A 24,875-nucleotide genomic window follows, 5' to 3' on the forward strand; every position below is an offset into this window, starting at 1 on the left:
AAGTTCGACACGTTTATCCTTCGTCAACGAATCAATCGTTTAAATACCGACACTTCGTGATAAATGACTCTATCGCTCCGAATTGAATAAATAAACGCCTTAAGATTAAATAATAAATCCAAATTAAACGAGTAATCGAGGAAGTGATCACTTTCGATCTACGAGAACGTTCAAGGGGGAAACGACTTTAAGCAAAACACGTGAAGTAGTGGCAGGACGTATTTTAGAAAATTATGAAAATTCAAGCTTTCATAAGAGAACGAAAAGGGTGGTAATCGACCTCACTCTCGGATATAGGGAACCACTGTTTGCGAAGTTTCGACTTTGTCACCTGCGACGACTCGCCCGCCTCTTGCCACATTCGTGCGTGTACGGCCTTACGAAAGTTCTACGGTGTGTTTGATTTCCTTACAGCAGCCTTTTTGCTTTTCTTTTCTTTTCTTTTTTTTTTTCTCTATTATTTTACGTCCGCGCGTCGTAGGCGACGACCTACGGATCGGTCGCGCGTTGGTCTGAACGAGTCTCCTAGCTATTCTCGTCCGAAATCATTTTACACCCAAGGATGTCTAACCCAATCCCGCTCGAGGAGTAAGACGGATGAGCAAAGAGAATAAAAGAATACTGGTTGAAGATCGAAAGACCGATCGAGACCATGCGGGAAAAGTCATCGTTAAGAGCGAGGGTTAAAGGAATACGAGCTCGAGTCCCAATGAAAAAGCAGGAGTAGTGACCGCCCCATTAAACATCCTTGCTGTAAGATGATTTTGACATCGCCTCTACATGTTACTCTCGCTTTCTTCTCTCTTAGTACGGTATATCTGTCAACGGAAGCTTAACGTTAATTCACAGTTAATTCTCGCTATCGCCGTCCTTGTCTTGATCAACTCTGGAAAGATGTTTCTCGTTTATCGTTTCTGTCTCCTGATGAAGTTATCCTACCGAAGGCATGAAATTCGTTGATCGACTGATATCTAAACGCACGACTTTGATTCGTCGGTGGTCCGCAAATATCGGTCCTACTATCTCACCCGACAATTTTTTACCACGCAGTCTACATACACCGGTCGTTCGTGACAATGGCTATTTTTAGACGTAGCACGATACGACAAAAAAATTGCCGACCATCCTCGAGCCATTCGATACGGAAAGGAGAATGGTATTAAATTGTTTTTATATTTTTTTTTTTTCTTGTTTTCGTCATTTTCAAAGTAACGCGGTAGAAAATTCTCGGGCAAACGACCCTCGATGCCTACGCTTTGCCTCTTTCTCTGCACCCGTCCATTACTTTCACCCAGCTCGATTCTTCGACTCTAACTTTCACCCTCGTACACACGTCACATTAAACATTATCTACGATTTTGCGGAGAGATAGACGTCTCTTCGCTATCGCATTAGCATAGCCGACAGACAATGCCTCCCCGTGTACGGAAACTCGTACACGAGGGTCGCCCTAGAATCTAAAATGTTTGTCTTCCATCCTGTAGTTATACGTAGACGAACATTATATTAGCTTTCTTTCTGCCTTATACTCGGTATACGGTAATATTTGAAATTAACGAGTCTTCGGCGTATTTACAACTACGGGCCCGGCCAGGACCCCAAGCAAAAAAATGCTCGCCAAAAAGTGTATCGTTTAAAAAGCGATTCGCGTTAAAAATTCAGTGGTACACCCGCGTGGGCGAAAATCGATCTCCGAGTGCAATTTAATTTAAAATATAATATAGATCTACCTTGAAAGCTTCGCGCACCCCGACCAGCCGTTCAAGCAATATCACAAGAAAAAAGTCTCCCAGCCAGAATTTAAACATCACGATAAGCGCCTGCTTTAATTCATAATAAGCCGTGTAGAATAAAAATGGCCCTTTCACGGAATACTTTTTTTTTTTTGGCGAACACATTCCCCAGGAATCGTTAAGGGGCCCGATAAAAAAACATTGAAGTGAATTTCGATCCAGCATGACTTTCAGCCGATCGTGGCTCAACATAAACTCGTCGCATTTACATTAGATCTTGTAGCGCTATGTAAAATTCGATACAGCCCTGCGTAAACTAGTACGGAAACGCCGCATTCGGGAGACGTCGGTCTCGTCGGCGTAGCAACGTCGATTGTTTTCTCGTTTAAATGGTTAAAAGATCACACGTGACAAAGACCTAGGTATGACTCGAGATATGAATAATGTATGTATTCTGTATATGTACACACGTAGTCGAGAGGTTCCCTTTACAGCGCTTCGGTCTACGGTGACCAGGATGCAACAAGGATATCATCGAGCAATGAAAATTTTGACATTCAAGGGAATACCTCTGTACCCGCTATCGGATAATTTCTCAAATTAAAACGAGCCGACCGATACCCTGCCAACTTTTAGGTGCTTCTTAAATACTGTAATGCCAGAGTCGCGGGACAATTCTTATATTAAATGACTTTTTCCAAATTGCAACGAGGTATCCCCCTAACAGAGAAGTGGGAAAAGCGGATCCGTAAGCCCGGCATTTTGCAAAATCACAAAGGACCGCCATATCCCCGTTAAATTGGCGCTTTGATGCGCGTAAGCGAGACACAGCCGCTGTATGTCGCTCAACGTAAAAAAATACAATATTTACAAAGTAATCGAAACTTCCCTCCGATAATCCTCTCTCTGCCCCCCCCCCTCTCTCTCTCTCTTTCTCTCACTAAATTTTTCGCCATGTTTCACCCCTCTGCAGCTCCCTATAGTAGGTCTCTTTACGTCCCTCTAAGCATGTCTAACACCGAAGAAAGGAATAAACGTTCTCTACGCATTGCCGTTTCCAAAGGAGATCCTCATCGGAGCTTCGCATCGCGTTCGCGACCTCTAAAATTCATTTTCGCAGACCTCAAGGAGGACGAGTAGCTCGCCCAGCCGGATAGAATTTTTTCCAATTCTCATCGCGACCTTCAGACTTTCAAAAGAACTCCGCTTTTTATGCCTTGTCCTCAAACCTTCGTCTTCCGTAGCCTAACTCTTCGTTCTTCCCTCGAGATACGGCTACTCTCCGTCGCCGTTCTCGACGTCTCCGTACGAAATTTCACTCCATCTTAGATTTTCTCGGATGACGCGATGCCAGGCCCACGGTGAACCAAGCCGTAGACACGAGAACGAGAAGACGAATTTGCGAGGAAAGATTCGACAAATGACATACAGACGAGGTTTGCTCGACGAAGCTTAGGTCATGTACCGCATTACCGCGCGCAGGGCATACAATAATTCCGCCTGCATGCGAGCCTCCAGAATCATCAGGTTCACGTGGACCTGAAAAATAGAAACAAGAGAAATATAAATATCGTTAAAAATATCCATAGTCTCGAAGAACCTTCCAGTTGGTGTTAACATTGACCGAGGGTAAAAAGGAAGAGATGGCTCACCTTTTCACTGTGCTTGAACTCCCTCATGACGCGGTCATAATCCCTTTTGGTTACCCGCTCGGGATAGCAAACGGCGCTCTTTATGAAGGTCTTCAGGCTCCTCTCCAGCAGTTGATTCACCTCGTTGTAGTCGTAATCGTCGTGCCGAATACCGAACATACATTGTATGTAATTCCAGATGGCACGTCTGAAGCGAGACGTATCGACCTTATTGTGCGTGCCCATGGTATAATAGGTCAGATTGTAGGCCGTCTTGAACTTGTCATCCAGGAGGTTGCCGACGTCGTTGTACAGCCGATTTACCAGGGAGTAACCGTGGTCATCCCAAGAGTAATCTTGCACTCGAAAAGTAGGTATGTCGTTCAGCTGACCACGCTGCAACGAAAGATAACAAGTGTATTTATTAGGCAAACTACCGACCGCCCAGTCCTTTTCGACAAAGGCGAGGCACGATCTTTGCAAGGAGGGCTCGGGGCTTTAATGGAATTTAATCGAGCGAGAGGTCTCCTCGCGATTCCTCGGACACGAGAACGCAAACCATAGACGCGTATGGTCTCCTCGCGAGGCAGGGGATGACCCGTGAATATTCATCGTTCCCGAAGTGAGGGGAGTCGAAAGTCCGTGCACGATACGAGCTTTGCATATTCCATTCTGACGAGGATAGGATGAATTCCATTACGGGGGCATCCTTCGTGGCACGCGGAGACCACTTGGTTACTATCTGCGGTACCCTCGGGAAAGTATTCAAAAGGTGTGGCCGCTCCTCCTAAGCCTACCTTGGCGAAGTCCTGATAAATAAAGGCGGGATCCTCGATGAAAAGGCCGATGTCCGAGTCGAGGACCGAACTGCTCCTCTGAGGTGCAGCCGCAAGCTCGGCCGATTGCGACTCCACCGTCTCGAACCGCTTGGAAAGCTCTTCTTGGGTAATTTGGTACGACTCGGATTTTTCCGAGAGCCTCTTCATGCGCTCCATTAAGGTCTCCACGCCGACCTCCTGCTCGCCGACTATACTGGGCGAGGACGGAGGCGATGGGATGTTATCTGCAAAGTGCAAGCAACGATTACTCCAGTCCCACGTAGAAAAAAAAAACCATAAAAACTACTTTCAGAGTAGTCGCAAAAAAAAGAGAAAAATTCCTGGACATTTTCCACGAGTACTGGTACTCTGCCGTTCCCTCCGCGTTCGGAATAAAATATGAGAAAACTGAGTCCTGTTAGGCGAAACTTAATATCCATCTGGAAATAAAACCTGTCTGGAAATATATCTGGAAAAATGAAATCTAATACCACTTGGAAAACCTGAAAGTTAACTTCTAACAGGATGGAATATCAAAAGAGGTTGGAGGTTTGCATTAACCGGGTGCCGGTGAATATTTATCGCTGCTCGCCACCTAATTTCAATAAAGCTCCATAATGACAATGGTTGTTATTGGAATGTTAAATACGAAACTCCGAAGAAACTTACCAGTCTTACCGCCGGCGTGCGGGATTTTCTTGGGACTGCTGGAGATCTTGTCTTTGGCAGCTTGGACCTTATTGCTGTTATCCTGGACGTTTTCCTTGTAATGGTGCCCCGTAACGTTATCGAGTTCCTCGTTGATACCGCAAGAAAAGACGAAGGACGACAACGAATGGAAATGAGCCAGGAGGACGATCGCGTGCACCACCTCGGCCAGTGACCAGTTGTCCGCACCTTTGGTCAGTTTCTGCGACATTAAAAAAAAAAGATAATTATCCGCTGAACTTGATTTTTCTTGTCTACCAAAAAAAAAAGGAATGAAGAGAGAGAACAAATCCCTACCTCAATGTGAGTCTTATTTAAAAGCCACGGCCGGTGTGCCAGGATCTTATTGATCTCATAGAGATCTTGTAACTTCCCCGGTATAGACCTCAAGCCCTGAAGCCACGAAGGATCTCCACCCTGAAGAAGAAACTCTCCTTTCTGCAGATTTATCAAATAACTGCACTGGTGTCTTCCCGCCGCCTGGAATAAAAAACCTTTCTCTCACCATCTCGAGCCGTACTAGATTACGAAGGAACGGATGAGGACGCTCCCACGAAAACAGAAAATCTGCCGTAAATAAATACTCTTATCGGAAGCGTTAAGTGAAGGAAAAAAAAAAAACACCTCCAGAGCACACAAGAGACCCAGTCACGAGGATACGAAAACTCCTGCTCGGATTTTTACCGACTCGTTCGACGGACCGATCGATCATCGATCACCCTGGGGACTATCTATGTCGCGCGGGTCTACGTGTCCGCATGTTTGTCCGGGGAAATAAAATCTTTTTACTCGGAAATATCTTATCGATTATCGCTGACCGACGAGCGAAAGAGTACGAGTGCAGATACGAGTTGGAATACCCACGAACTTTATGCCCGATAAGAATTTCAGACTATCGGCAACAACACCTCAGCCATCGATCGCGGGTCAACATTCGATGTATCAAAAATTCGCGGACTCCTTCCGCGTAAAAATCATGTCATTTATCGACCCGATGCCGGTTATTAATACCGCACTTAATACCACGGATTAACTCGGTGGCCTCACGAGGAACCATATTTTTTCCCGAATCGATGTTATCGCGCCAAATGGGAAATTCCCCGCAGGCCGATAAGCCCGCCAATTGCAACTTTCGAGATGCGGTAAAAAGTATCGATCGATTCGGCCATTCGAGACGAAAAACATGTTTAAAAAAAAGAAAATCGCGTTTCGCGGTGAAATTTCGAGATCGAGAGGGATCGACCGACAGTCAAGGTTGCCCACGTGTTCTAGGGCGACCTCGCGTCGACGATAACCTCTCCTCTGCCGTCGAGGCAAATGTTGGTCATCGGCCGTCGAGTAGACAATCCGGAGGAAGTCGCGGCGCCGGGCGCTGCGATCCTCGATAACCTTCGACCTCTCCAAGAAAGAGAGAGAAAGTCTTCCCTCCGGTCGTCGACAAAGTACCGCGAGAAAATGGGAAGCGCGCCATCGATCGTCGAGTCGGCAGTCTCGAGGGCAAAAATCGATATCGTCGGTCGAGAGCTACCCCTCGCGTCGACCTACCATGATGGCGATCAGGTGGCGGTAGTCGTAAGGTAAAGGTCCATCCCCGCGGAGAATGAAGTGTTGGGTCCGAAGAAAGTGCTCCAGGTAGCTGGGATGCGAGGCCATCACCCTGGAGACATGATCCAGTCTGTTGTTCTGGACGAAAGCATCCATCAACAGCATGTGCGTCTGAAAGCAAAGGAAAGGTCCTTGTAAATCCTTTCGCCCTTTCGACGACCGGTAGGGATGGGGGGAAAAGTGGGTGGCGGCCGATCGAGAAGTTAAGGGGATGTGAAAACGGCATCTAAAAACTCTTTTCTCAAACTTTTCTACGAACTGGGTGTATACCGAATCGTGTCAAACTGTCCAACGTGAATATAGAGGCCATAAGGAAGGTCCTGACCCTCGGAAAATTTCATTTTTTATACAAATCTTGTGAAAATATCTATAAAGAAATTTTAAGAATTTTCACAAACGAGACCTCTTTGACGCCACTTTCGTGCCGCCTTAAGGTGAAGTGAAACACGTCGAGGAACTTGATCGACGTAGATAAAGATTTTTCTAAATACCTACGTTGTCGACGTTCGTTTTTATATCGACAGCTGGGTCGAATTATATTGGGTATTGTACCAAATGGCATACTCCACCTGTCGTTTTCGTACAATAATTATAAAGAAATCTAAGTAAAACTCCAGAAATCCTCTGGATTCATGCTTTCTGGGGCCCTAATTGACTGCAGAGGGACCCCCTGCGCCATCTGTGATTTCCAGGTAAATTAAATTTTCACTCTGAGACGTCGTATTACCACCATTTTGGCCTACAAGCGCATACAACACTTTTCTTGCCTTTATCCCATTCAAATGCGAGTTTATCGATTACCAGAGTGTTCTAAATTCTCGTAAAATTGTCCCGACCCTTTCGATTCTCATATCAGAGCCTTCGATAATTGTATATCGATCGAAATATCAGAGCTCGACGCCATTTTGTTTCTGGTGTAGGCTGAGTAAAAAAAATTTTTTGGAAAAATCCAAATTCTGAATGTGTCAGGACAATTCTTAGATGATCATGATGTGTCAAAGTTTTGGACAGTTTGGTCTAATACCCTTAAAAAAAAGTGTTGTATTCGAATCGACTGATTTAAAGGGAGTTTCACTTCACCTTAAGAGACCGGCAAGTGACGCGTCTCGTCGGGGTATTATCCGAGGCAGGGACGACGAGAGAAGAGTCTCGTCTCGCGAACGGGTCGCATTGTTCGTTTTCGAGGGGGAGCCCGAGAGGCCGAAAACCTGTCGAAGGCCAGGGACCCGTTCGCTCCCTGCCGATCCCCGATCGCGCAATCAGGTGTTTACGTTGCATCATCCGACGCACCGTCCACGCACCAAGGCGCGGCGACCCGCACACGCCCGTGCAATATCAATATACCGATGGGGACCGATGCGAGTAAACCACTGAAACGCGCCATTAATACCCGCGAACAAAGGTCCGCATTATGCGAGGAAGGCTTTCTAGGACAAAAGATAAAGCTGCATGAATATTAACGCGACACGGCCGCACTTTATGACACCCATGCGCCGCGGAATTCCTGTAACGAGGAGAATAACGCGAAGGTGCCTCGCGGATCTTCCGAGACGTGGATTAAAAAGAATTCGTCGGATGAAAAAAATTATTAATAATCGAGGACCGAGAGCGAATCCGCGACTCGCGGCTCATCTCGCCTCCAGCGACCGCGCGCTGCCAGGGCGAACGGACGAGACGCCCCCTGGGTAAGTAATGTCCGCTAATTCCGGGTAATTCGCATAATGCCCTGGTAGGAACTTGATACGGAGTCGTAACGAATCGTTAATGCGCCCGCTCGTCCGACTTCGCGGAGTCCGAGAGAGCTCGGCTCGCGCATATCCGCCGAATCGTGGGCAATTCCGCGAGTTGCGGGCCAAAAGTGCCCGACAATTTGTTGCCACCGCCTCGACGGTCGACGACCCGAGGTTTCGCTTAGGCCGAGGCCACCTATTCGGATATATCGGAGAATCGTCCCATAAGAAATATCGACAAAATTCGGCAAGCGTCCAAAGGGACGGCGCGATGGCGAGGCGCATGCGCCGATCGCACCTGCGAATCGGAAAACGCAAAGGTCCGATTTGTGCCCATAATTATGAAAGTGGTCTAGGTCAAAATTAAAAAAATATGAGTTTATCAGTTATTTCAAACGAAATTAATTCAATGTAATTTCGAAACGAAAAATATATGACTTAGACCACTTTCATAATTATGGGCACATTTATTCCCACGAGTTACGGTGGGGATACTCAACAAGTGTCTCTCGTCCGGGAAGAGGGGAAGCAAGGTGGCGTCGTTAGGTGATCCCCGGAGAGGGACCGCGAAGGGGGAAAAAAAAGAAAAAGAAAAATTCTGCGAAAGTATCGCCGGCAGGGCGACGGGAAAAAAGTCCCGCGTACGGTGCCGGGAAAATCGGGGCGAGGAGAAGATGGCCGAAAAAAAAAGAGAGATTCCCCGGAGTCCTGGCATCTTCCTCGAATACCACGCGATGGAATCTTCGCAAAGGTCGCTCGGGACGCGGAATTTATTTCTAGCTCGGGCATATCCCGGGATCATCGGACACCGAAAGCCGCCGTTAAATCCGCGATTACTCGAGGCGAAGGTGACGGGATTTTTTTTTCGTCCTCGGGCGGCATATTCCGGTTCTTGGCGCCACCTTCCCGGGATCGGCGAACGAGGGCGCAAAGCGTGGCGGAAGATTCCACTCCGCGAAACGAGGCCGGGAGGATACGTTAGCCTTTAACCCCGGTTGACCCATCCGAAAGCGGTTCCCCTGATAGCCGCGCGGAAGGGAACGAAATTCCCCCCCAAAAAAAATTGCAACCATTGCAACAAACTGCCCCAACCGTCACCTGGACCCAGTGTGAGGTTGTTTAATAAATTAATAATTAATAAAAAAATGTTTTTATTAATTCAAAACCAGTGATATTACGTAGTTGGACACTTTTGGGTTTACTTTCGTCCCTGTGTCTCTATAACATTTTTTTTATTTTATTCTACTAACTAAACATTTGGTCATCCAAGTCAGTTAATAACTGATTGATATCAATTTGCCGTTTTTTATGTTCGTTTGATTGATATTTTTTTTGTTCATAATCAGAATTGTTAATAGTGATTATGTTATTGTCAGATACTTTCGTATCTGTCTTTTTTTTTTTGCGGTTCATTAAAAGAGCATTTAACTGTTCGCGTTGTTCTTTTGCTTGTTGGCGGTGTCACTCCATACTTTCCTTAACGTTTTTTGCCATATAAAGAGAATTAACAAAACCCCCAGGAAGAGCGTTGGCATCAGAGGGGCAAATGGCCCGAAAAAGCCAGAGATTCCGGCAGCGGTCAAAGTAAACAACGGTCGCTAACGTCGCGCAATTAACGACACGCAAACCGGGCCTACTTCTCCTCGAGATCGCTCCCAAAGAGGAATAAAAAAATATATATACCAGGAAGAAAAATAGAAGAAAAAAACATTTCGGTGCAGGGAGTGGGCAGAGAATTCCCCTGGGGACGACTTTTTTGGCAGGACAACCTGGCACGAGGCCCCGCCAAAGATAGACCACGAGGAGAGACTTTGGCTGACCCATGGCGCACCCTCTTCCCTCTCGACCTTAAATTCCCGACGTCGCTTCCCGACTAATCGCGATCGAGGGATGAAATTCAAGGGGGGTCTCCCCGCTTCGCGAGGTGATTTCACGAAGTCCTCGACAAGCTCCAAATGTCGAGGACTAATTAACACTATGCCGTCCGGCGACACCACAGTGGTGACGTGCGCAAAGTAGCGGTCAACGGCCGGTGACACCACAGTGGTGATGTGCGCAAACTTTTGGCCAACGGCCGGCGACACCACAGTGGTGTCGATAACGTCAAAAACGGCCGGCGACAAGTCAAGTGATCCGAATTAGCGCTGCCGGCGCCAAGCGAATAAATATTTACGAATCGTGCGGACGGCAAAGTGTTAACACGAGTGGAACGTCCACTTATCGGCTCGTAGGAGGGATTCGTCGCTCTAGGGCGGCCTCCCGTGCGACACGCGGGGTAAACGTAGCGGAACGAGGACTCGGGGGTTCAGAGGGTAAATTCGTAGATTAGGGGGGGCGACGGTTCCTCGGCCGAGAAGAGGATACAAATGGTCTCGCGTGCGCAACCGAGTCGGCGCCGTCAACGTGACAAATGACGGGCCGCTCGTTTGACGAAGAGCTTCCCGGTCGATCGGCCGAGCAAGAGGGGGAACCCATCTCGCGGCGAGTCGGAGAGGGACGAGACGATCGAGAGTGAAACTCAAATAAGGAGGCTTAATGACCTTTTCGTTTCGACACCCGGAATCGACAAACGTTAGAAAATACATTAGAGGGGTCAGGGAGAAATCCCGATACCGTATCCAAACCCGGAGAGTCCCGCAAAGGGACTCATCCTAACTTATCCCATAATTTGCCGTAAAGATCTCTTTCGCGGCGAATTTTTTTCAGCCCCCTGCTCAGACTAAACTTCCTAGGTGGTCAGTGATCGGCGGTGCCAGGAATACCGACATCGTTAATTTGTGGCCCGTTTCGTCGCAAAAATTAAATTCTTGACATTAATCCTTGTAATTCGCTCTTCCGTCCCAGGGGACGGGGAAAACCCTCGGGTAGGAAACTCAAATCGCTCGTCCTCGACGGGTACTCTCTTCCCCGAGGAAAAGGTCCCTCCTCTCGACCTCGCCGAGGATCAAACGAGAACCGTACTTTGACCTCTTTTCCGAGGCCCGGCCGTGACTCGAGGAACCTCAAACCTCGAACTCTCCGGAGGTCCCTCCAGAGGCTCACAACCTTAGAGATCCGTTACCGTGTCCGAATCGATGCGGTGAATAAACGAACCACGAACCTCGAACCTCGCGGACCTCGATTCTACTTCCGCAAGGGGACCTCCACGCGGAATGCTAACGAGACCCCGCTAACTTCCTGGGGATATTCCTATCCGCACCCTTCCATCGATCGGAGCAACGGGGGAGAGAATCGACATTGGGAAAAACTAATGTCAGAAAATTCCTAAAAATTTCTCAAAATTACCAGACCCAGGAGAAAGGAAAAAAAGGTGCTTCCGCCCCCCCAGCTATCCGTTACGTAATCGCAAACGATGACATCAACCTGTCCGTGCTCCACCGACCCAAAAGGTCGCGGCGGTGATTCCCGATTAGCAAGGCTTCGTTATGACATTCGAGGTAAAGCGATCGATCGAGACCGCGCCTTATTTCCGCGATCTTGATATCCGGAGAGAAATCCCCAAAGCATAGGACCCAAGGCCCGGGACGCGGAAAGAGAATCGGAGGGGCGGGATCTTTATCTTACAAGGAAGGTGCCGAAGGTGTCCCCCTCCGATTTGGTTCATTTTTAAATATGTTATAGAGGACTAAAATCTTAGGGACCCATGTTTTTTTTTTTTTATCGGCGGATAAACACTTTTAGGGGGTGAAATCAGGCTTCAAGGTTGGCCGTGCAAGGGGGTGAGTTGGCTGTTTCATATAGAAGCACTCGACCGATTTTCATGAAACGACCGTTAAAATGCAGGGAATGAAGAATTATGAAACATGCATTTGGAATTTTTCGAAAAATTCATTTTTAAGGGGTGAGCCACTCCTTTGAATACTTCTTTTACCCCTTACGCGAGGAGTAATTGCTCTATCCAAATGAAACTTGGTTAATTTATAGACCAGAACAATACAAAAAAAGTTTAATTTGGATAGAACAATTACTGCTCTCGTAAGGGGTAAAAGAAATATGCAAAGGGGTGGCTCACCCCTTAAAAATGAATTTTTTCGAAAACTTCCAAATGCATGTTTCAAAATTCTTCATTCCCTTCATTTTTACGGTCGTTTCATGAAAATGAGTGTTCTAAATTCTCGTAAAATTGTCCCGACCCTTTCGTTTNGTTTCATGAAAATCGGTCGAGTGCTTCTATATGAAACAGCCAACTCACCCCCTTGCACGGCCAACCTTGAAGCCTGATTTCACCCCCTAAAAGTGTTTATCCGCCAATAAAAAAAAAACACGGGTCCCTTAGATTTTAATCCTCTATAACATATTTAAAAATGAACAAAATCGGAGGGGGACACCTCAGGTACCTTCCTTGTTAGACCTAGTCTAATAAAGACCTCGCTTATTTCCGAGGCTCTCGGACCCTCCGCGTTAGACAAGCGCGGAGTATGATTTCACCCCCTAAAAGTGTTTATCCGCCAATAAAAAAAACACGGGTCCCTTAGATTTTAATCCTCTGTAACATATTTAAAAATGAACAAAATCGGAGGGGGACACCTCAGGTACCTTCCTTGTTAGACCTAGTCTAATAAAGACCGCTTATTTGCGAGGCTCTCGGGCCCTCCGCGTTAGACAGGCGCGGAGTAAACAGGCCCCCAGAAAAAAAAAAAAAGAAAGGGAAAAAATGTATGTCATGTTTACGCGAGAGAAGAAATCCGCGCCTCTCGTGGGCTGAGCGGTCGGCCGTCTCCGCGCATAAGGCGTTCACGGTCCGCTGGCGCCTCGTGGCGGGGAGTGCCGTAAACACGAGCTTAAATCACCTCGAAGCCCGAAGTCTTAGCCAATCTCGAGGTTCCCAAGCGGTCCTTTCTCTCCCCCCGCGTGACCCGGTTTCTCGGATCTCCCGCGGATAGGAAATATATCCCGTCTCTTCCTTCCGGAATCACCGAGCCGGGGAATCTCGTCTCGAGTCCCGGAGGATCGTCCTCGGCATCCCGTAAACAAGATCGGAGATAATCGCGGCGGCCGATTTATCGGGCTTCGAGCGGGGGCGGGCCGCGCATTATTTCCGTTTAGACGCGCGAGATACGCGCTCCGGGTTTCGTTTCCGCAAGGCTCGCGCCGTGCCGAGAAGGCGAGCCGTTCCAGTTTCCACGATCCATTCCGCTCGGAATCGGATAAAATCAGGCCGGAAGTCGGCAGGTGGGCGTCGCGCGGAACGCCGCGCAACCTCCGGCCCGAGGAGCCGCGCGCAAACGGCCGCGTCAATTTTAACGGAGGCTTAGATTTTTAATCTTATCGAGGCCCCGAGATACAGAGCTGGCGAGCACGTACCGAAGGCGCGTACGCGCTCGAACCGACCCGACATACTAGCCGGCGCGAAGACATCGGCCAGGAGAAAATAGTGTCACCCGATCGCGATCCTCCGCTTGTTTTCGTCCTCCTCGAATAAACGCCCGGCGGCCAATCCGAGGGAAACCAGTTCTCCACCGAGCGTTTCTATTTTTCCTTCTTATTTTCCTCCGCCATTTTTTTCTCCTCCCTCGGTATTGCGCGACGCGGCGAGAGCGACCGTGTTTACGACGGCATCGGACCCCAACGTCCGCCCACCCGGAAGTCAAGGGGTGAAAATAAAATCTAGGATATGCCCCCGATAAACGATTTCGACGCACGACGACCGAGCCCTCCCTCGATCGTCCGATTTTCGCCGTTTCCGAGACGTCCCCGGAACGTGGGCGTAATTCCCGAGCGTCGGTGCTTCCTAAGCGGATCGGCGCGGCCAAACGGAAGATTAATGACGGCTCTTACGATGCCGCGGTGACGGTAATTAATAAGCCGCGTATTTTCGGAGCCGCCTTCCTCCTCGGACCACGATCGCGCCCGGGTATTCGGATACCACGCCCGAGGAGAGGAAGAAAAAAGGTTTCCGGGAGGGGTCCGAGGAGGAGGCGGTTCGATTTAAAAGGACCCCTTGTCCCGGTCGGGGATTTAAATGCCCGGGCCGACTCCTCTCCTCCTGGCCGCTCTTGGGATAACCAGATGTCGTCGAGAGACGCGTTTCCGCGTTCCCAGTGTTCCCATGGGACGAGTCGGGATATGTGTACAGTAGGCACCACCACGTCAGAAAAATGATATGAATCTTATCGGGGAATTAGGTGCTTATCAGGTGCTATTTTAGTACTACAACCGGAATTTTAGTGCTCCACCCCATACCCCAAAAATCGGCGGTGGTGCTGAGTGAACGTACGCTCAGCACCACCACAGAGTATATTTCCTTACAGAAGGGGTTAACAAAAAAAAAAAAGCAGTTCCCGAATTAAGTGCTATTTAAGTGCTCCAGAAATATCCCACGGGCGAGTTCAAAATGCCACCCCTTACACCCAAAAACTACCCCCGAGGATATTTCCCTCAAGAGAGAAGTCGTAGAAATAATACCCTCTGCAGTCAATTAGGGCCCCAGGAAGCATGAATCTAGAGGATTTCTGGAGATTTACTTCGATTTCTTAATAATTATTGTACGAAAACGACAGGTGGAGTATGCCACTTGGTACAATACCCAATATAATTCGACCCAGCTGTCGATATAAAAACGAACGTCGGCAACGTAGGCATTTAGAAAAATCTTCTTTATCTAAGTTGATTAAGTTCTTCGACGTGTTTAATTTCACCTTAAGTCCGAAAACGAGCGGACGATCGGGGTCACGCGGCGGACGTTTATCGCCCACCTCCGATAATCGATTCCCTAATGAAACCTGTCCGGATCGTCGTCGACATAAATTTATAAAAAAAAATAAGACGGCTTCGACCGACGACCGGAACGGAACGAGTAGTTTCGTCATTTCGAGGGGCTTTGTAAAAGCTCACTCCGAGGAGTGAGCTTTTACAAAGCCCCTCGAAAAAACGTGGCCACCAATCGACCGATTATACAATCCGAGCCTCGTACCGCACGCGTTCGCGAATCAACACCCACGTCGATGATTCGCCCTCCGGCGTCCACGTGTACCCCTCGCCTCCACTGAATTCCGTCAAGTGATGAGGAACAAAGCGAGTGGTTGTAGAGGGGCGAGGGCGGGGAGGCCGGATGCCGCGAAAGTCATCGGGGGGAGGGAGGGGGTCGGGGATGGGAATGATTAATCGTCTACACGGGAATATTCTCGTTTACGAGGAAGAAAGTCGACGAAGGCGATAATTGCCTTAGCGTTCGATTAAGGCGCGTCACCTCGGCCAAATTTAAGGAGGAACCAAAATGAAGGTACGATCACCTGCCCCTTCCGACATTTCCTTTGGAAATCCAGGAACAATGATCGGAAACGCGCAGAGACCTCGAGGAAGCGGGCGCCCTCTCTTGGTATACGTAGCCAAGCGAATCGTCTTAAAAAAGAGAGGAAAAGAAAAGAAAAGAAAAATATACGCCCCGCCTTAACCGAGACATTAACATATTTTTTTCTACAGTCGTGAAAAGCAAACCATTGGCGCGCGACGTCGGGAAAAACAAAGGGAACGAAAAGGCATTCGAGGGGCATTCGGTAATTTTTTCTCTCTTTTTTTTTTTTTTTGGCACTACGACCCCCACGCCAAAGGAGAACCCGTGAACCCCTCGAGAGGACCCACTTCCGAGATCTACCCGATCGCGACGTACCCAGGAGATAACGAATCCGCAACAAATCGGCGTACTAGCAACGCCAGACCCGAGCGCACTCTGACGGGTAAACGGCGAAAGAGGATCCAAAAATACCGCCTCGTCCCGCCACTGACGAAATAATTCCCTCCCACCCGCCTCGCACGCAGCCAGGGCGTGATAGGCCTAAAACTTCATTTACTATTCCCTATTGTCGGGATTACGTAACGCGCTCGCGGCGGCCCCAAGGCCGTATATCTCGCCGAAAGCCGGTAACGTCCCCGACCGACAACGCGGCGAGACGAGACGTATCGATCGGACGAAAGTCGACGATAACGCGCGCTATCACCCCGGCAGTACACCGCGACCGTGTGTATTCTCATGGTCACCGAGATATTTCGATAATAATAGACACACCGCGCGAGGACGGGATCGCCTCTCGATAAAGCTCGCCTTGGACGAAGTTCGAAGTGCGCCCCCGAGAGGGAGAGAACGAGACCTCGGATCGCGGATTCTCTCCGCGAACGGAGCTCGAGAGAGACCGGGCGCGTCAATTTAATTTTAATGGAAATCCATTAAAAGTCATCCCGGGGCCAGGTTGCGTCAATATCTAAGGAGGACCGCGCGGCCGGTAGAGAGGCGGAGCGTCGACCCATTATCGAGTTAAGAAGTCGAATAAAGCCAATGAGAGGATCCGTCCCTCTGAGGTCATTCGGCGAGCCGGTGCTTTTTTCGGCCAGGGAGAGTTCCCCTCGGAAAGGCCCCGGGGAGGAGCGAAGAGGAGCCATCGGAGCGGAGATCCGGGTGAATCGATTCTTTCAAGGTTCTCAAAAAATTCGACGTGCCGAAAAAAAAAATAAATAAATAAATAAAATCTCTCGTTTGACGAATCTTCTCCATTTTAACCCCCTCCGACGCCCCCGCAAAGGGGTAGGTTGCGCGATCGCGACCGAGACGCGGCGTTGACAGACGCGCGGAGGACGAGATAAGGGGATATAGAAGGGAAGAAAGAGTCTACGCCGTGGCGAGATAAGGCGATAGGTATAATTAGAACGAGGCGGTCGGGCAAGCGCCCGCGGGCATAGCGTACGACGCCGGGAGAGGTTCGAGAGGAGAAAGAGAGAGGGAAAAGCGCGAGATTCGAGGAAAGCGACGGAGGCGCACAAAGGAAAGCGCGGAGACCTCGAAGTTCGATGCTCCTTGTTATCAGCGGACGGCCCGCTCGCCAGGTCGCGCCCGATTGGCCGACTAGCGCGGCCTCTGACATCACGCCTATCGATTATAAGGCCGGCCGCCACGTGACTCGGCCAGTCGGCCAGTCGAAGAGGCCGATCGCGCCCGAGCGGTAGCGGAGACGCCCGAGGACAAGGACCCGAAGCTCCGCTCCGAATTCCGGCCAGTCGGCTCGGCCGATGCAGGCGGGGCGGACGTGCGTTCCGCGCGGCCACCGAGCGGAAACAATCGAGACGGCTAATGCAAGAATTAACGAAGAATGTACCGAATAGGTAATTAATGTCGAACCCGGGGCTTCGTCCTCGACCGGCCCAAGGCGATCCCCGTATCCCTGCCCAATTACGCGACCCGAGGGCTAATCCGGCCGCGCGGCAGGTTAAGCGAGAAAATAACCGGTCGGCGAGCAACACCATAAACAATGACTTTCTACCCGAGATGGGGGAAGGATCGAGAAGGACTGGTTCCCTCGCCGGGCCTCTAGCCTCTCGGCCGGGCCCGAGATGCTAAAATTAGACCGGGCCAACCTGGGAAATTCGTCATAAAGGCGCGATTCCTCCGCCTTGCGTAACTCCACCGAGCGCGCGTAACCGAGAACTCGTCCTTTCGACCGGCGCGGAGAACGAGCGCCAAGAGCGCTTTCTTCGAGCGTCCTCGGGGTCTTCCGGAACGCCACCAGGAGCCGGCACGAGAGCCAACGCAAACACCCTCTCGGTAGTTTCCCCGAATAACCTGTGCGTAACGCGTCCCGATCCGAAATCGTTGGAGCTCGACAAGGTCCTCGATGAAGGAGGCCTCGCCGGATTCCGCCACCCTTCCCCACGAGTCCCCGAGCGGTTTATAGTCGGGGGAGGCTCAAGGGCGCCCGTGACGCAATCGCCGGCGACTCCCTTCCGCGTGGGCGGAGGGTGGTCGTCGGGTGGAGGGGCGGAGGTCGGAGGACCTCGAGGGGTCGATGATTTGTGGGTTAACTCGCGGCGGCCAAGGACCCCCGGGCATCGATATCGACGCTGCTATCCATCCCGAGCGACGCCGGCCGTCGGGACGTCCCTTACCTGCCCGAAACCCAAGGGGAGCGCCTCGGGGGGCCGCAAATGGATTTCCCTTATCTGGCGATTTTTTTCCGGACACCCTCGCCCCCGTCCACTTCTTTCCTCGTCCCCAGGAGACCTGGCAACTTTGTCCGGAAGTTTATCCTCCCCCGTGGAGGAGGACGAAGGACGTCGACGGTGACCCCCACGTGTCGGGAGAGCCCGTCGAGACGTTCTCGAAGGCTCGTGGAAGGGGGCGATCGTCGTCCTCCTTCCATGGGGAGGAGGAAAATGACCTCGCGAAGGACCTCGGCGGATCGTTTCGACAATTTTCAGGGATTTCGGAAACGCGAGATGGACGTGGGTGGACTCGCGGGTTGCACCCCGTAAATCGGGAAGTTGCGTTCCTCCTTCTCAAGGTCGAGCAGTCGCCTCCCCCCCGGGGAAACGAGATATATGTGCCCATAATTATGAAAGTGGTCTAAGTCATATATTTTTTCTTTCGAAATTACATTGAATTAATTTCGTTTGAAATAATATGGCGTGAAATAACTGATAAACTCATTTTTTTTTTTTAATTTTGACTTAGACCACTTTCATAATTATGGGCACATATATCCCATGGCATGCATCGGCCGGCATTCAAGTCCCCGCTCTCTCGCGGCCGAGCAATGGCGGCCTATGACCGCCGCGTAAACAACACGGGAAACGAGAACCCGATCTCCCGGGAACCGGTTCCCGCCTTGGAAAACAATTTTACGATCTCGGGAGAAAGAGGATCGGCCGGGAGGGGAAAAAAGAGAGAGGACCGAGGTCCCGAGGTGGCGGGCCTCGGGTCGCCCGGTAGCCTAATCGCTCCTCGATCCGAGTGGAACCGCGCTCTCGGCGTCGTTTAAAAATCGACCACGAGCGATCTCGCGACCCGACGAAAATGCGGGATATATTTTTTAAATCCCGATCGATCTACTCCGAATCGTCCGATCGAGGGAACGCAAAATGCGCCTCAAGCGAATCGCGCGTCCAAAAGTCGGCACGGCCCGATAACTAACTCGCTCTATAAGGCCATTTCCCGCGATCTTCCTTAGATCCTCGAGAGGTCGGCCTTCGGAAATTTCGCAACGGCCGCGAAGAGCGAGCGAAGTCGTAAAAAAGGCGCGTCCACGGCTACCGCCGAGAATCCCGCGAAAACCACTAACGAGGGAAGACGACGCGATACGCCGAGAAGCAAAAAAAAAAACAACGGGCGAGTAATTGCGGCTCAACGAAAGAAAAAAAAAATTAAAGAAAAAACGCAAATAAACCGCCGAGTCCGCCGAGAGTTTATGAATGAGAGGTATAAACGGCGGCGGGAATTTGCATGGGAATCGCGGGCATCGCGAGACCGCGATTAACGCGGCCATTTTAGGCCTTTATTGCCGCCGGTCTCGTGGAAGAGCAGCGAATAATCGAGCCGCATCCTCGCGGAGACGCTCGGATGAGTTTACGTTCCTCCGGGCCTAGATTCTCGTAGAAAAAAAAAAGAAAAAAAAATCCTACACATCCCGGCGTACTCGGAGATTCTCGTGTCCCGCCCCGCGGGGGAGATCACCCCGGAATCCCTCCGCGTTTAATTGCGCCTTTCCGTCTAACGCCAATAAACGCGTATCGTTACGAGAAATGCCAAAGTGCTCGGGCCTTTCTACCGCGGCCGAAGACGCGGAATAAATTCCGCGTCTTCGGCCAACGAGATGTAAACCCGTTCGCGCTCCTCCTCGAAGCGAGCAGAATCTCCCACTTTGACGTCGTAAATCCGCCGCGAAACGCGGCAAAAACCCATAAATTCGCCCTAGCCGCCTCCCCTCGAGCCCCGGGCGCGTAATCGGCGGACGACGATACGTCTCTCTCTCTCTCTTTCTCCCGGGTGGAGGCGCTCCTTTCTCTCGAAGGAAGAGTCGGCTCAGGCCGAGGTGCGCCTCTTGGATGACGAAATCCTCGCAAAGATGTGCCGAGTCGCGCGACGGGAAATCTCGAAACGCGACGGCCAATATCCCTCGTAGCCGATACGGGGTTTCCCGCGACCCGGTCCGGAGTGCGCCCCCGCGGAAGCGAATCCGCGACCTCCAAGTCGGAGCCCCGAGATGAAAATCGATCCCCATCGACCCACTTGTCGGCCGCATTCTGCCGAGGAAAGTTAAATCCATTATTTAACGGGCCCCGCCCCCCCGAGAACCGCGGCAACGGGAAAAAGTGCTCCAAGTTGTTCCTTTCTTCCCTGGAGCCACGACTCCCTGCCCCGCGAATTTTAATTAATCGATTCCCGGCCTCCCGCTTTATATCGCGCTTTCACGAGCTGTAATTCATCGGGGGAGAATATAAGGAAAATGGGCGAAATCGGTGATCCCTGAATTTATTTGATCCTATTGCGTTTTTTTTTTTTTTTTTCTTGTCCGGAAAGAAGCAACGCGGTCGGACCCTTCTTCGAGTTCTCGTAAAACGGAGAAAGAAAGAAGGGTAAATAGTGGACGGAGCGCGGAATAGAGTGAAGAAAAAAAATTGTCAATGTTCGCCGGTGGATCGGCGCGAGCACCGGTACGGCGAGGAAGAATGAAGATTTTCGTTTATCGCGAGAACGGATAAATCCGAGGCGCGACACGGCGGGGCAGCAAACCGACAAACGGCGATACGTCCCTCCCAATTAGAAAAACGTCGTTGCAAACGCGGTCCATGCATCGGCCACGTAAACGAGAATCAGGAAATTCCAGAATTTCCGCGAGTCAGACGGGCTGACGCAACCTTCTGCAGTTTTGCGCAAAGGGCCCGCGAAACGTCGGCCAACGTGTACGAAAAATACCATGAATTGAATCGCCGTCTATTCGAGAGGGACGATCGCGTCGCCGTGGAGAGACAGCCGGCGCGGTAGAGTCTCGCGCCAAGTACGCGGAACAGAGGTAAAGGAACTCACGTCATTTCCAATCTGGCCCATGCTGGCGGCACCGTCCCTGGAGATGGTCCTCACCTCGGGGAAGAGATCGGCCTCGTCCGCGACGGGAATTTTGTCCGGTTCGCAACGGCGCGGCTCGACTTCGAGGTATCGACTCGTCGCGGCCTCGGGACAGAGTTCCCCGTTCACCGACCGACCGGCACGTCCGCGGGTCGCGAGGAAGGAGACGTCCGAAAGATGTCACTTTTTAGGACGACCGGCGAGAGAGAGCCGCTCATATCACAGACGTGGATCGATCTCGGTGCGTGCTCTCGGTCTCGAGAGAATCGCGCGCGGTGTACCTCCGATCAGGAAAGTTGCACAGGACGCGAGTCTAGTTGCACCAAAAACACATTACGGGCCGCGAGAGAGACTCGAGACGGAAACAACCTCTCGCGCCGGTCGCCGGTTGCTAACTGACGACTCGCGGCCGGCGAGCAGCGATCATCTGGTCGCGCCGGAGTGGGGGGTGCCGGCCGGCGAGGAGTGGGGGGCGGCCGCGCGCCGCCATTGGTCGATAGGGCCGAGCCACTCGGGGCGCCCGCGGGTGCCTCGCTCTTTGTTCTCGAAAGAGTCGACTTCTCTTAACGATCCTGCGGCAACTCCCCGTCCGGGCCTCGAGAACTCTTGAAATTTTTAATTTCGCGATCCCGACCATCTCCCACATGTTCTGCGATGAAAATCACCTCAACCCTGGAAAACTTGAATTTTTTTCTCATTCCCCGCATCGGTGGATTTTCTTATATTTTCTTCAGGAATCAAGGAAATCAAGGAAAAGACGGATCGCGTTCGTCGCCTCGGGGCGTGGAGGGGGTAAACGACTCCAGCGGGCACCGAGAGCCGGGTGGCAACGAGCACGGCCCTGGCGTTCATCACAGGAAGCCGGCATGGATCAGCTGATGCCCTAGCAACAGAGTTATTGCCCGGGCTAAGAATATCGAGCCGAGCCGGCACCCGGCACCCGATGCGACAAGTACGACCCGGCAACGCAGAATTCTCCCCGGGATTCTCGAATTTCCCTTCGGGACTTCGCTCGCGTCGACCGGAAGAGGAAGCCAAAGAATCCCGATCGGAAATGCATCAGCGATGCGTTTAAAAGGCCCCAGGGACGGGCCTTGGCCGCGGTAGTTATTTTGCTTTCAACGCCGGCGAGTGTCTCTCCGATAAGGCGGAAACGCAAAATAGAACGCGGATACTCCTTAACCGGTGAAAAATGAGGGGAACCAAAAAAACCCAAGGGGACGTTGCCGACCGAGCGAGCAGGCCGTTTCTTTGTCCCGCTATGCAAGGGGAAAAGCTCACCCATACGGACGTAGGAAAATCATTGCGAGCGATTCCTCCTAACGACCCTTTGTCTAGGGCCGCGGAAAAGCCTCGGCCCCCGAGGGTCCTGCGGTCGCGAGACCGGCGTGGCGCATTTTTCATAGCGTTACGAACCTCGGCTTTCCACTTTCTACGTTTGCCCCGTGTCGTTTATTCGCGCGTCCACCTTCGCGCATAAAATCGATGGAAAAGGACGCGATATCGGAACCCGATCGAATCGGCGCCTCGCGCCGCGCGACAAAGGGCGCGCAAGGGGCCAGCCAGCGACGCCGTTTCTTTGTCCCTCCACCCAAAGGGAAAAGCTCGGCCATACTTGCTTCGGGATCGTTTCGAGCGATTCCTTTTAACGACCCTTTGTCTAGGCGAGCTGGAAAAGCGCGGCCACGCGTATATCGAGGAAATATTGCGACCGGGGTGGATCGACGCTTTCCGCGCGGAGGGTTCATCTCCTTTCGGAAAATGAAAAATGATCGAGGGTAATCTCGCCGGCAATAAGGACCTACCAACCGCTTTGTGTTCGACGCGTCGAGCACGTGGATTCGCGAGTTAAATCGAAAATGTGACTTCCTACCGGATTGCCTAGGCGACCGATGACGCGACGCATGCGCGCAGGGATTCGATAATTCCCTACGACCGACCGTGCCTCTCTCTTCTAAGGAGACGGGCACGTTTTGCAGAGCCTCGACAAGACCGAGACGACTTTATGGCAATATGCTAATGGGATCGCCCGGTCGGTGCACCCGCGCTTCCTCGGAGCGCCAATGGCAAACCGAATTAGCCGTTAACTCGCTTTGAGCCGATGCCATAAATTTCCCCGCACGAGGGACGATTTATCATCCCGGATCGTTCGAACCGGCGCTGGCGAATTAACTCCCGGCGGGTTTTTATCGCGGGAAATAATAAACCGCTAACGAGGCAGCGGATCGCGTCGCGACGCAAGTGGGACGCCGCGCCGGGAAGAAAAGTTTAAACAAGCGTTAAATCGCCGAATAGGGAAGAAGAAAAAATAAGTCTCGGAGAAGTGCTCGAAAGCGAGGACTAAAGAATTAAGACCCCGGGGACCCTGGTCCCGAGGGAACCGCAGACATCGGGGGTCGGTGATCCGGAAGAAGGACGGGACGCGTTCCTCGAGAGATCTCTTAGGAGCAAAAAACGTGTCGGTATCCCTCGACGGAAAACATCTCGGTGCACTTTCCGGGCGACCGAAAACGGTTCCCATGGCAAAAAAGCAGGAATTTCTTTAATAAGGTCCGGACGTTCCCCTCTTCCCGGAGCTTCCTCCCTTGTTCCTTCCATAAGAAGTCTCGTTCCCTTCCCGTGGAGGCGAGGGGAAAGGAAAAATCCTCGGAGGAACGAGCTCCGCGATATTCGGCGTTCCCCTCCGCTCGAAGGAGGGAGTTGCGGGAGGTTAGCGTCGGAGCCTCGAGGTCAACGCTCGGGAAAGCGCCTCTCTCGTTACGGCACTGGCGTGCGCTATTACGGAGATCCACGGCTCTTTCCTGTCCCTTTCCTCAGGGCCCCTCGACGTCCCTGGCGTTATAACGGAACGCGTCGATCCTCGGACGACGACGTCGACGCCTCGGCGGTCGGAGGAGCAATGATCGCGCCGACCCGAGGACAGGCGCTCCCCGCCGTCCCCACCACCGCCCAACCCCCGCGGCCGATACGCCCCGCCCCCTCCTGACTCTCGGTCACTGGGTTAGAGGATAAAAGAATTCCCAGGCGCACGCGTGCACCTCACGCAACCCCTCGACGGGTACAGGCTGCTCCAAAAAAGCCGACGAGTACCTATGTACCCCGAACCGCGATCCTGGCGAGCGATCGAATCCAATGAAATTGTAATGGCGGTAGAAAAATCCAAATGCTCTTTTCGCTCGAACGATTGATTTATCGGAGCCTTTCCGAGCTATCGACGAATGTTTCGCCGACAATGGCAGAGCAGGGAGTCTCGCGCGGAACCTCGAGGAGCTTGTCAAAGTGACGGATACCCTCGCGCCACGTGGGCTCGAGTCACGTGGGTCCGCGGACGCTCTTCATATCGAGTGGATGAACAAGAGATGAAACGGAACGGCAAAGACCGACGTTGTGACAGGAGAGAGGTGTGAAACGGATCGGGATCGACCGAGGAGTGTCCGCTTCCTGGTTTGGGGGACGTCGCTAAATTAATTCCCCACCTAACGGCCCTTTGTTACGTCTTGACAAAGAGGGCCGACATCCCCGAATCATGGTAGAGGGAACCAAAATTCGATACCCCTAAGAGAGAGGGGACGAAAGCCGGAAAGATTCTTCAAGTTCGGATTTGGGAAACCCGTGATGTCAAATTGTCGCATTCATTGAACGGTGTAATCGAGTTAACCATTTTTCCTCCCCGGAGTACGTAGCGCAAGGAGATTAGTTTTCTTTTGTTTTTTGCCTCTTGACCCCTGATGCAACTCGTAATCCAACACGAGGAGAACGCCCGATAAGTGATGCACCGATGCCCTCGCGTCCCACAATGAAACCCATAATTATCGCAAGAC

At 51.3% G+C, this 24,875-nt stretch overlaps 1 protein-coding gene across 3 annotated transcripts in view; it reads right to left on the minus strand.

The window, feature by feature from the left end:
* Positions 1 to 441: 441 nt before the first annotated feature.
* LOC105697584 (sestrin homolog) overlaps positions 442 to 24,875 on the minus strand; it is a 59,014-nt gene continuing 34,580 nt past the window's right edge. For 2 of the 3 annotated variants that reach the window (XM_023432701.1, XM_023432698.1), the window contains exons 3-8: positions 6,436 to 6,606; positions 5,188 to 5,370; positions 4,852 to 5,092; positions 4,162 to 4,427; positions 3,386 to 3,760; positions 442 to 3,272 (exon numbers count right to left, since the gene is read on the minus strand). In XM_023432701.1, coding sequence (XP_023288469.1) covers positions 3,186 to 3,272; positions 3,386 to 3,760; positions 4,162 to 4,427; positions 4,852 to 5,092; positions 5,188 to 5,370; positions 6,436 to 6,600 — 1,317 coding nt within the window. In that variant the 5' untranslated portion in view covers positions 6,601 to 6,606 and the 3' untranslated portion in view covers positions 442 to 3,185. Of the gene's footprint in view, positions 3,273 to 3,385; positions 3,761 to 4,161; positions 4,428 to 4,851; positions 5,093 to 5,187; positions 5,371 to 6,435; positions 6,607 to 21,015; positions 21,436 to 24,875 lie in introns of those variants that run through there. The other variant, XM_023432699.1, reaches the window with a different exon arrangement.

The sequence above is a fragment of the Orussus abietinus genome, unplaced genomic scaffold (genome assembly GCF_000612105.2).
Source record: "Orussus abietinus isolate OABI.00-Male unplaced genomic scaffold, Oabi_2.0 scaffold39, whole genome shotgun sequence".
NCBI classification, from domain to species: domain Eukaryota; kingdom Metazoa; phylum Arthropoda; class Insecta; order Hymenoptera; family Orussidae; genus Orussus; species Orussus abietinus.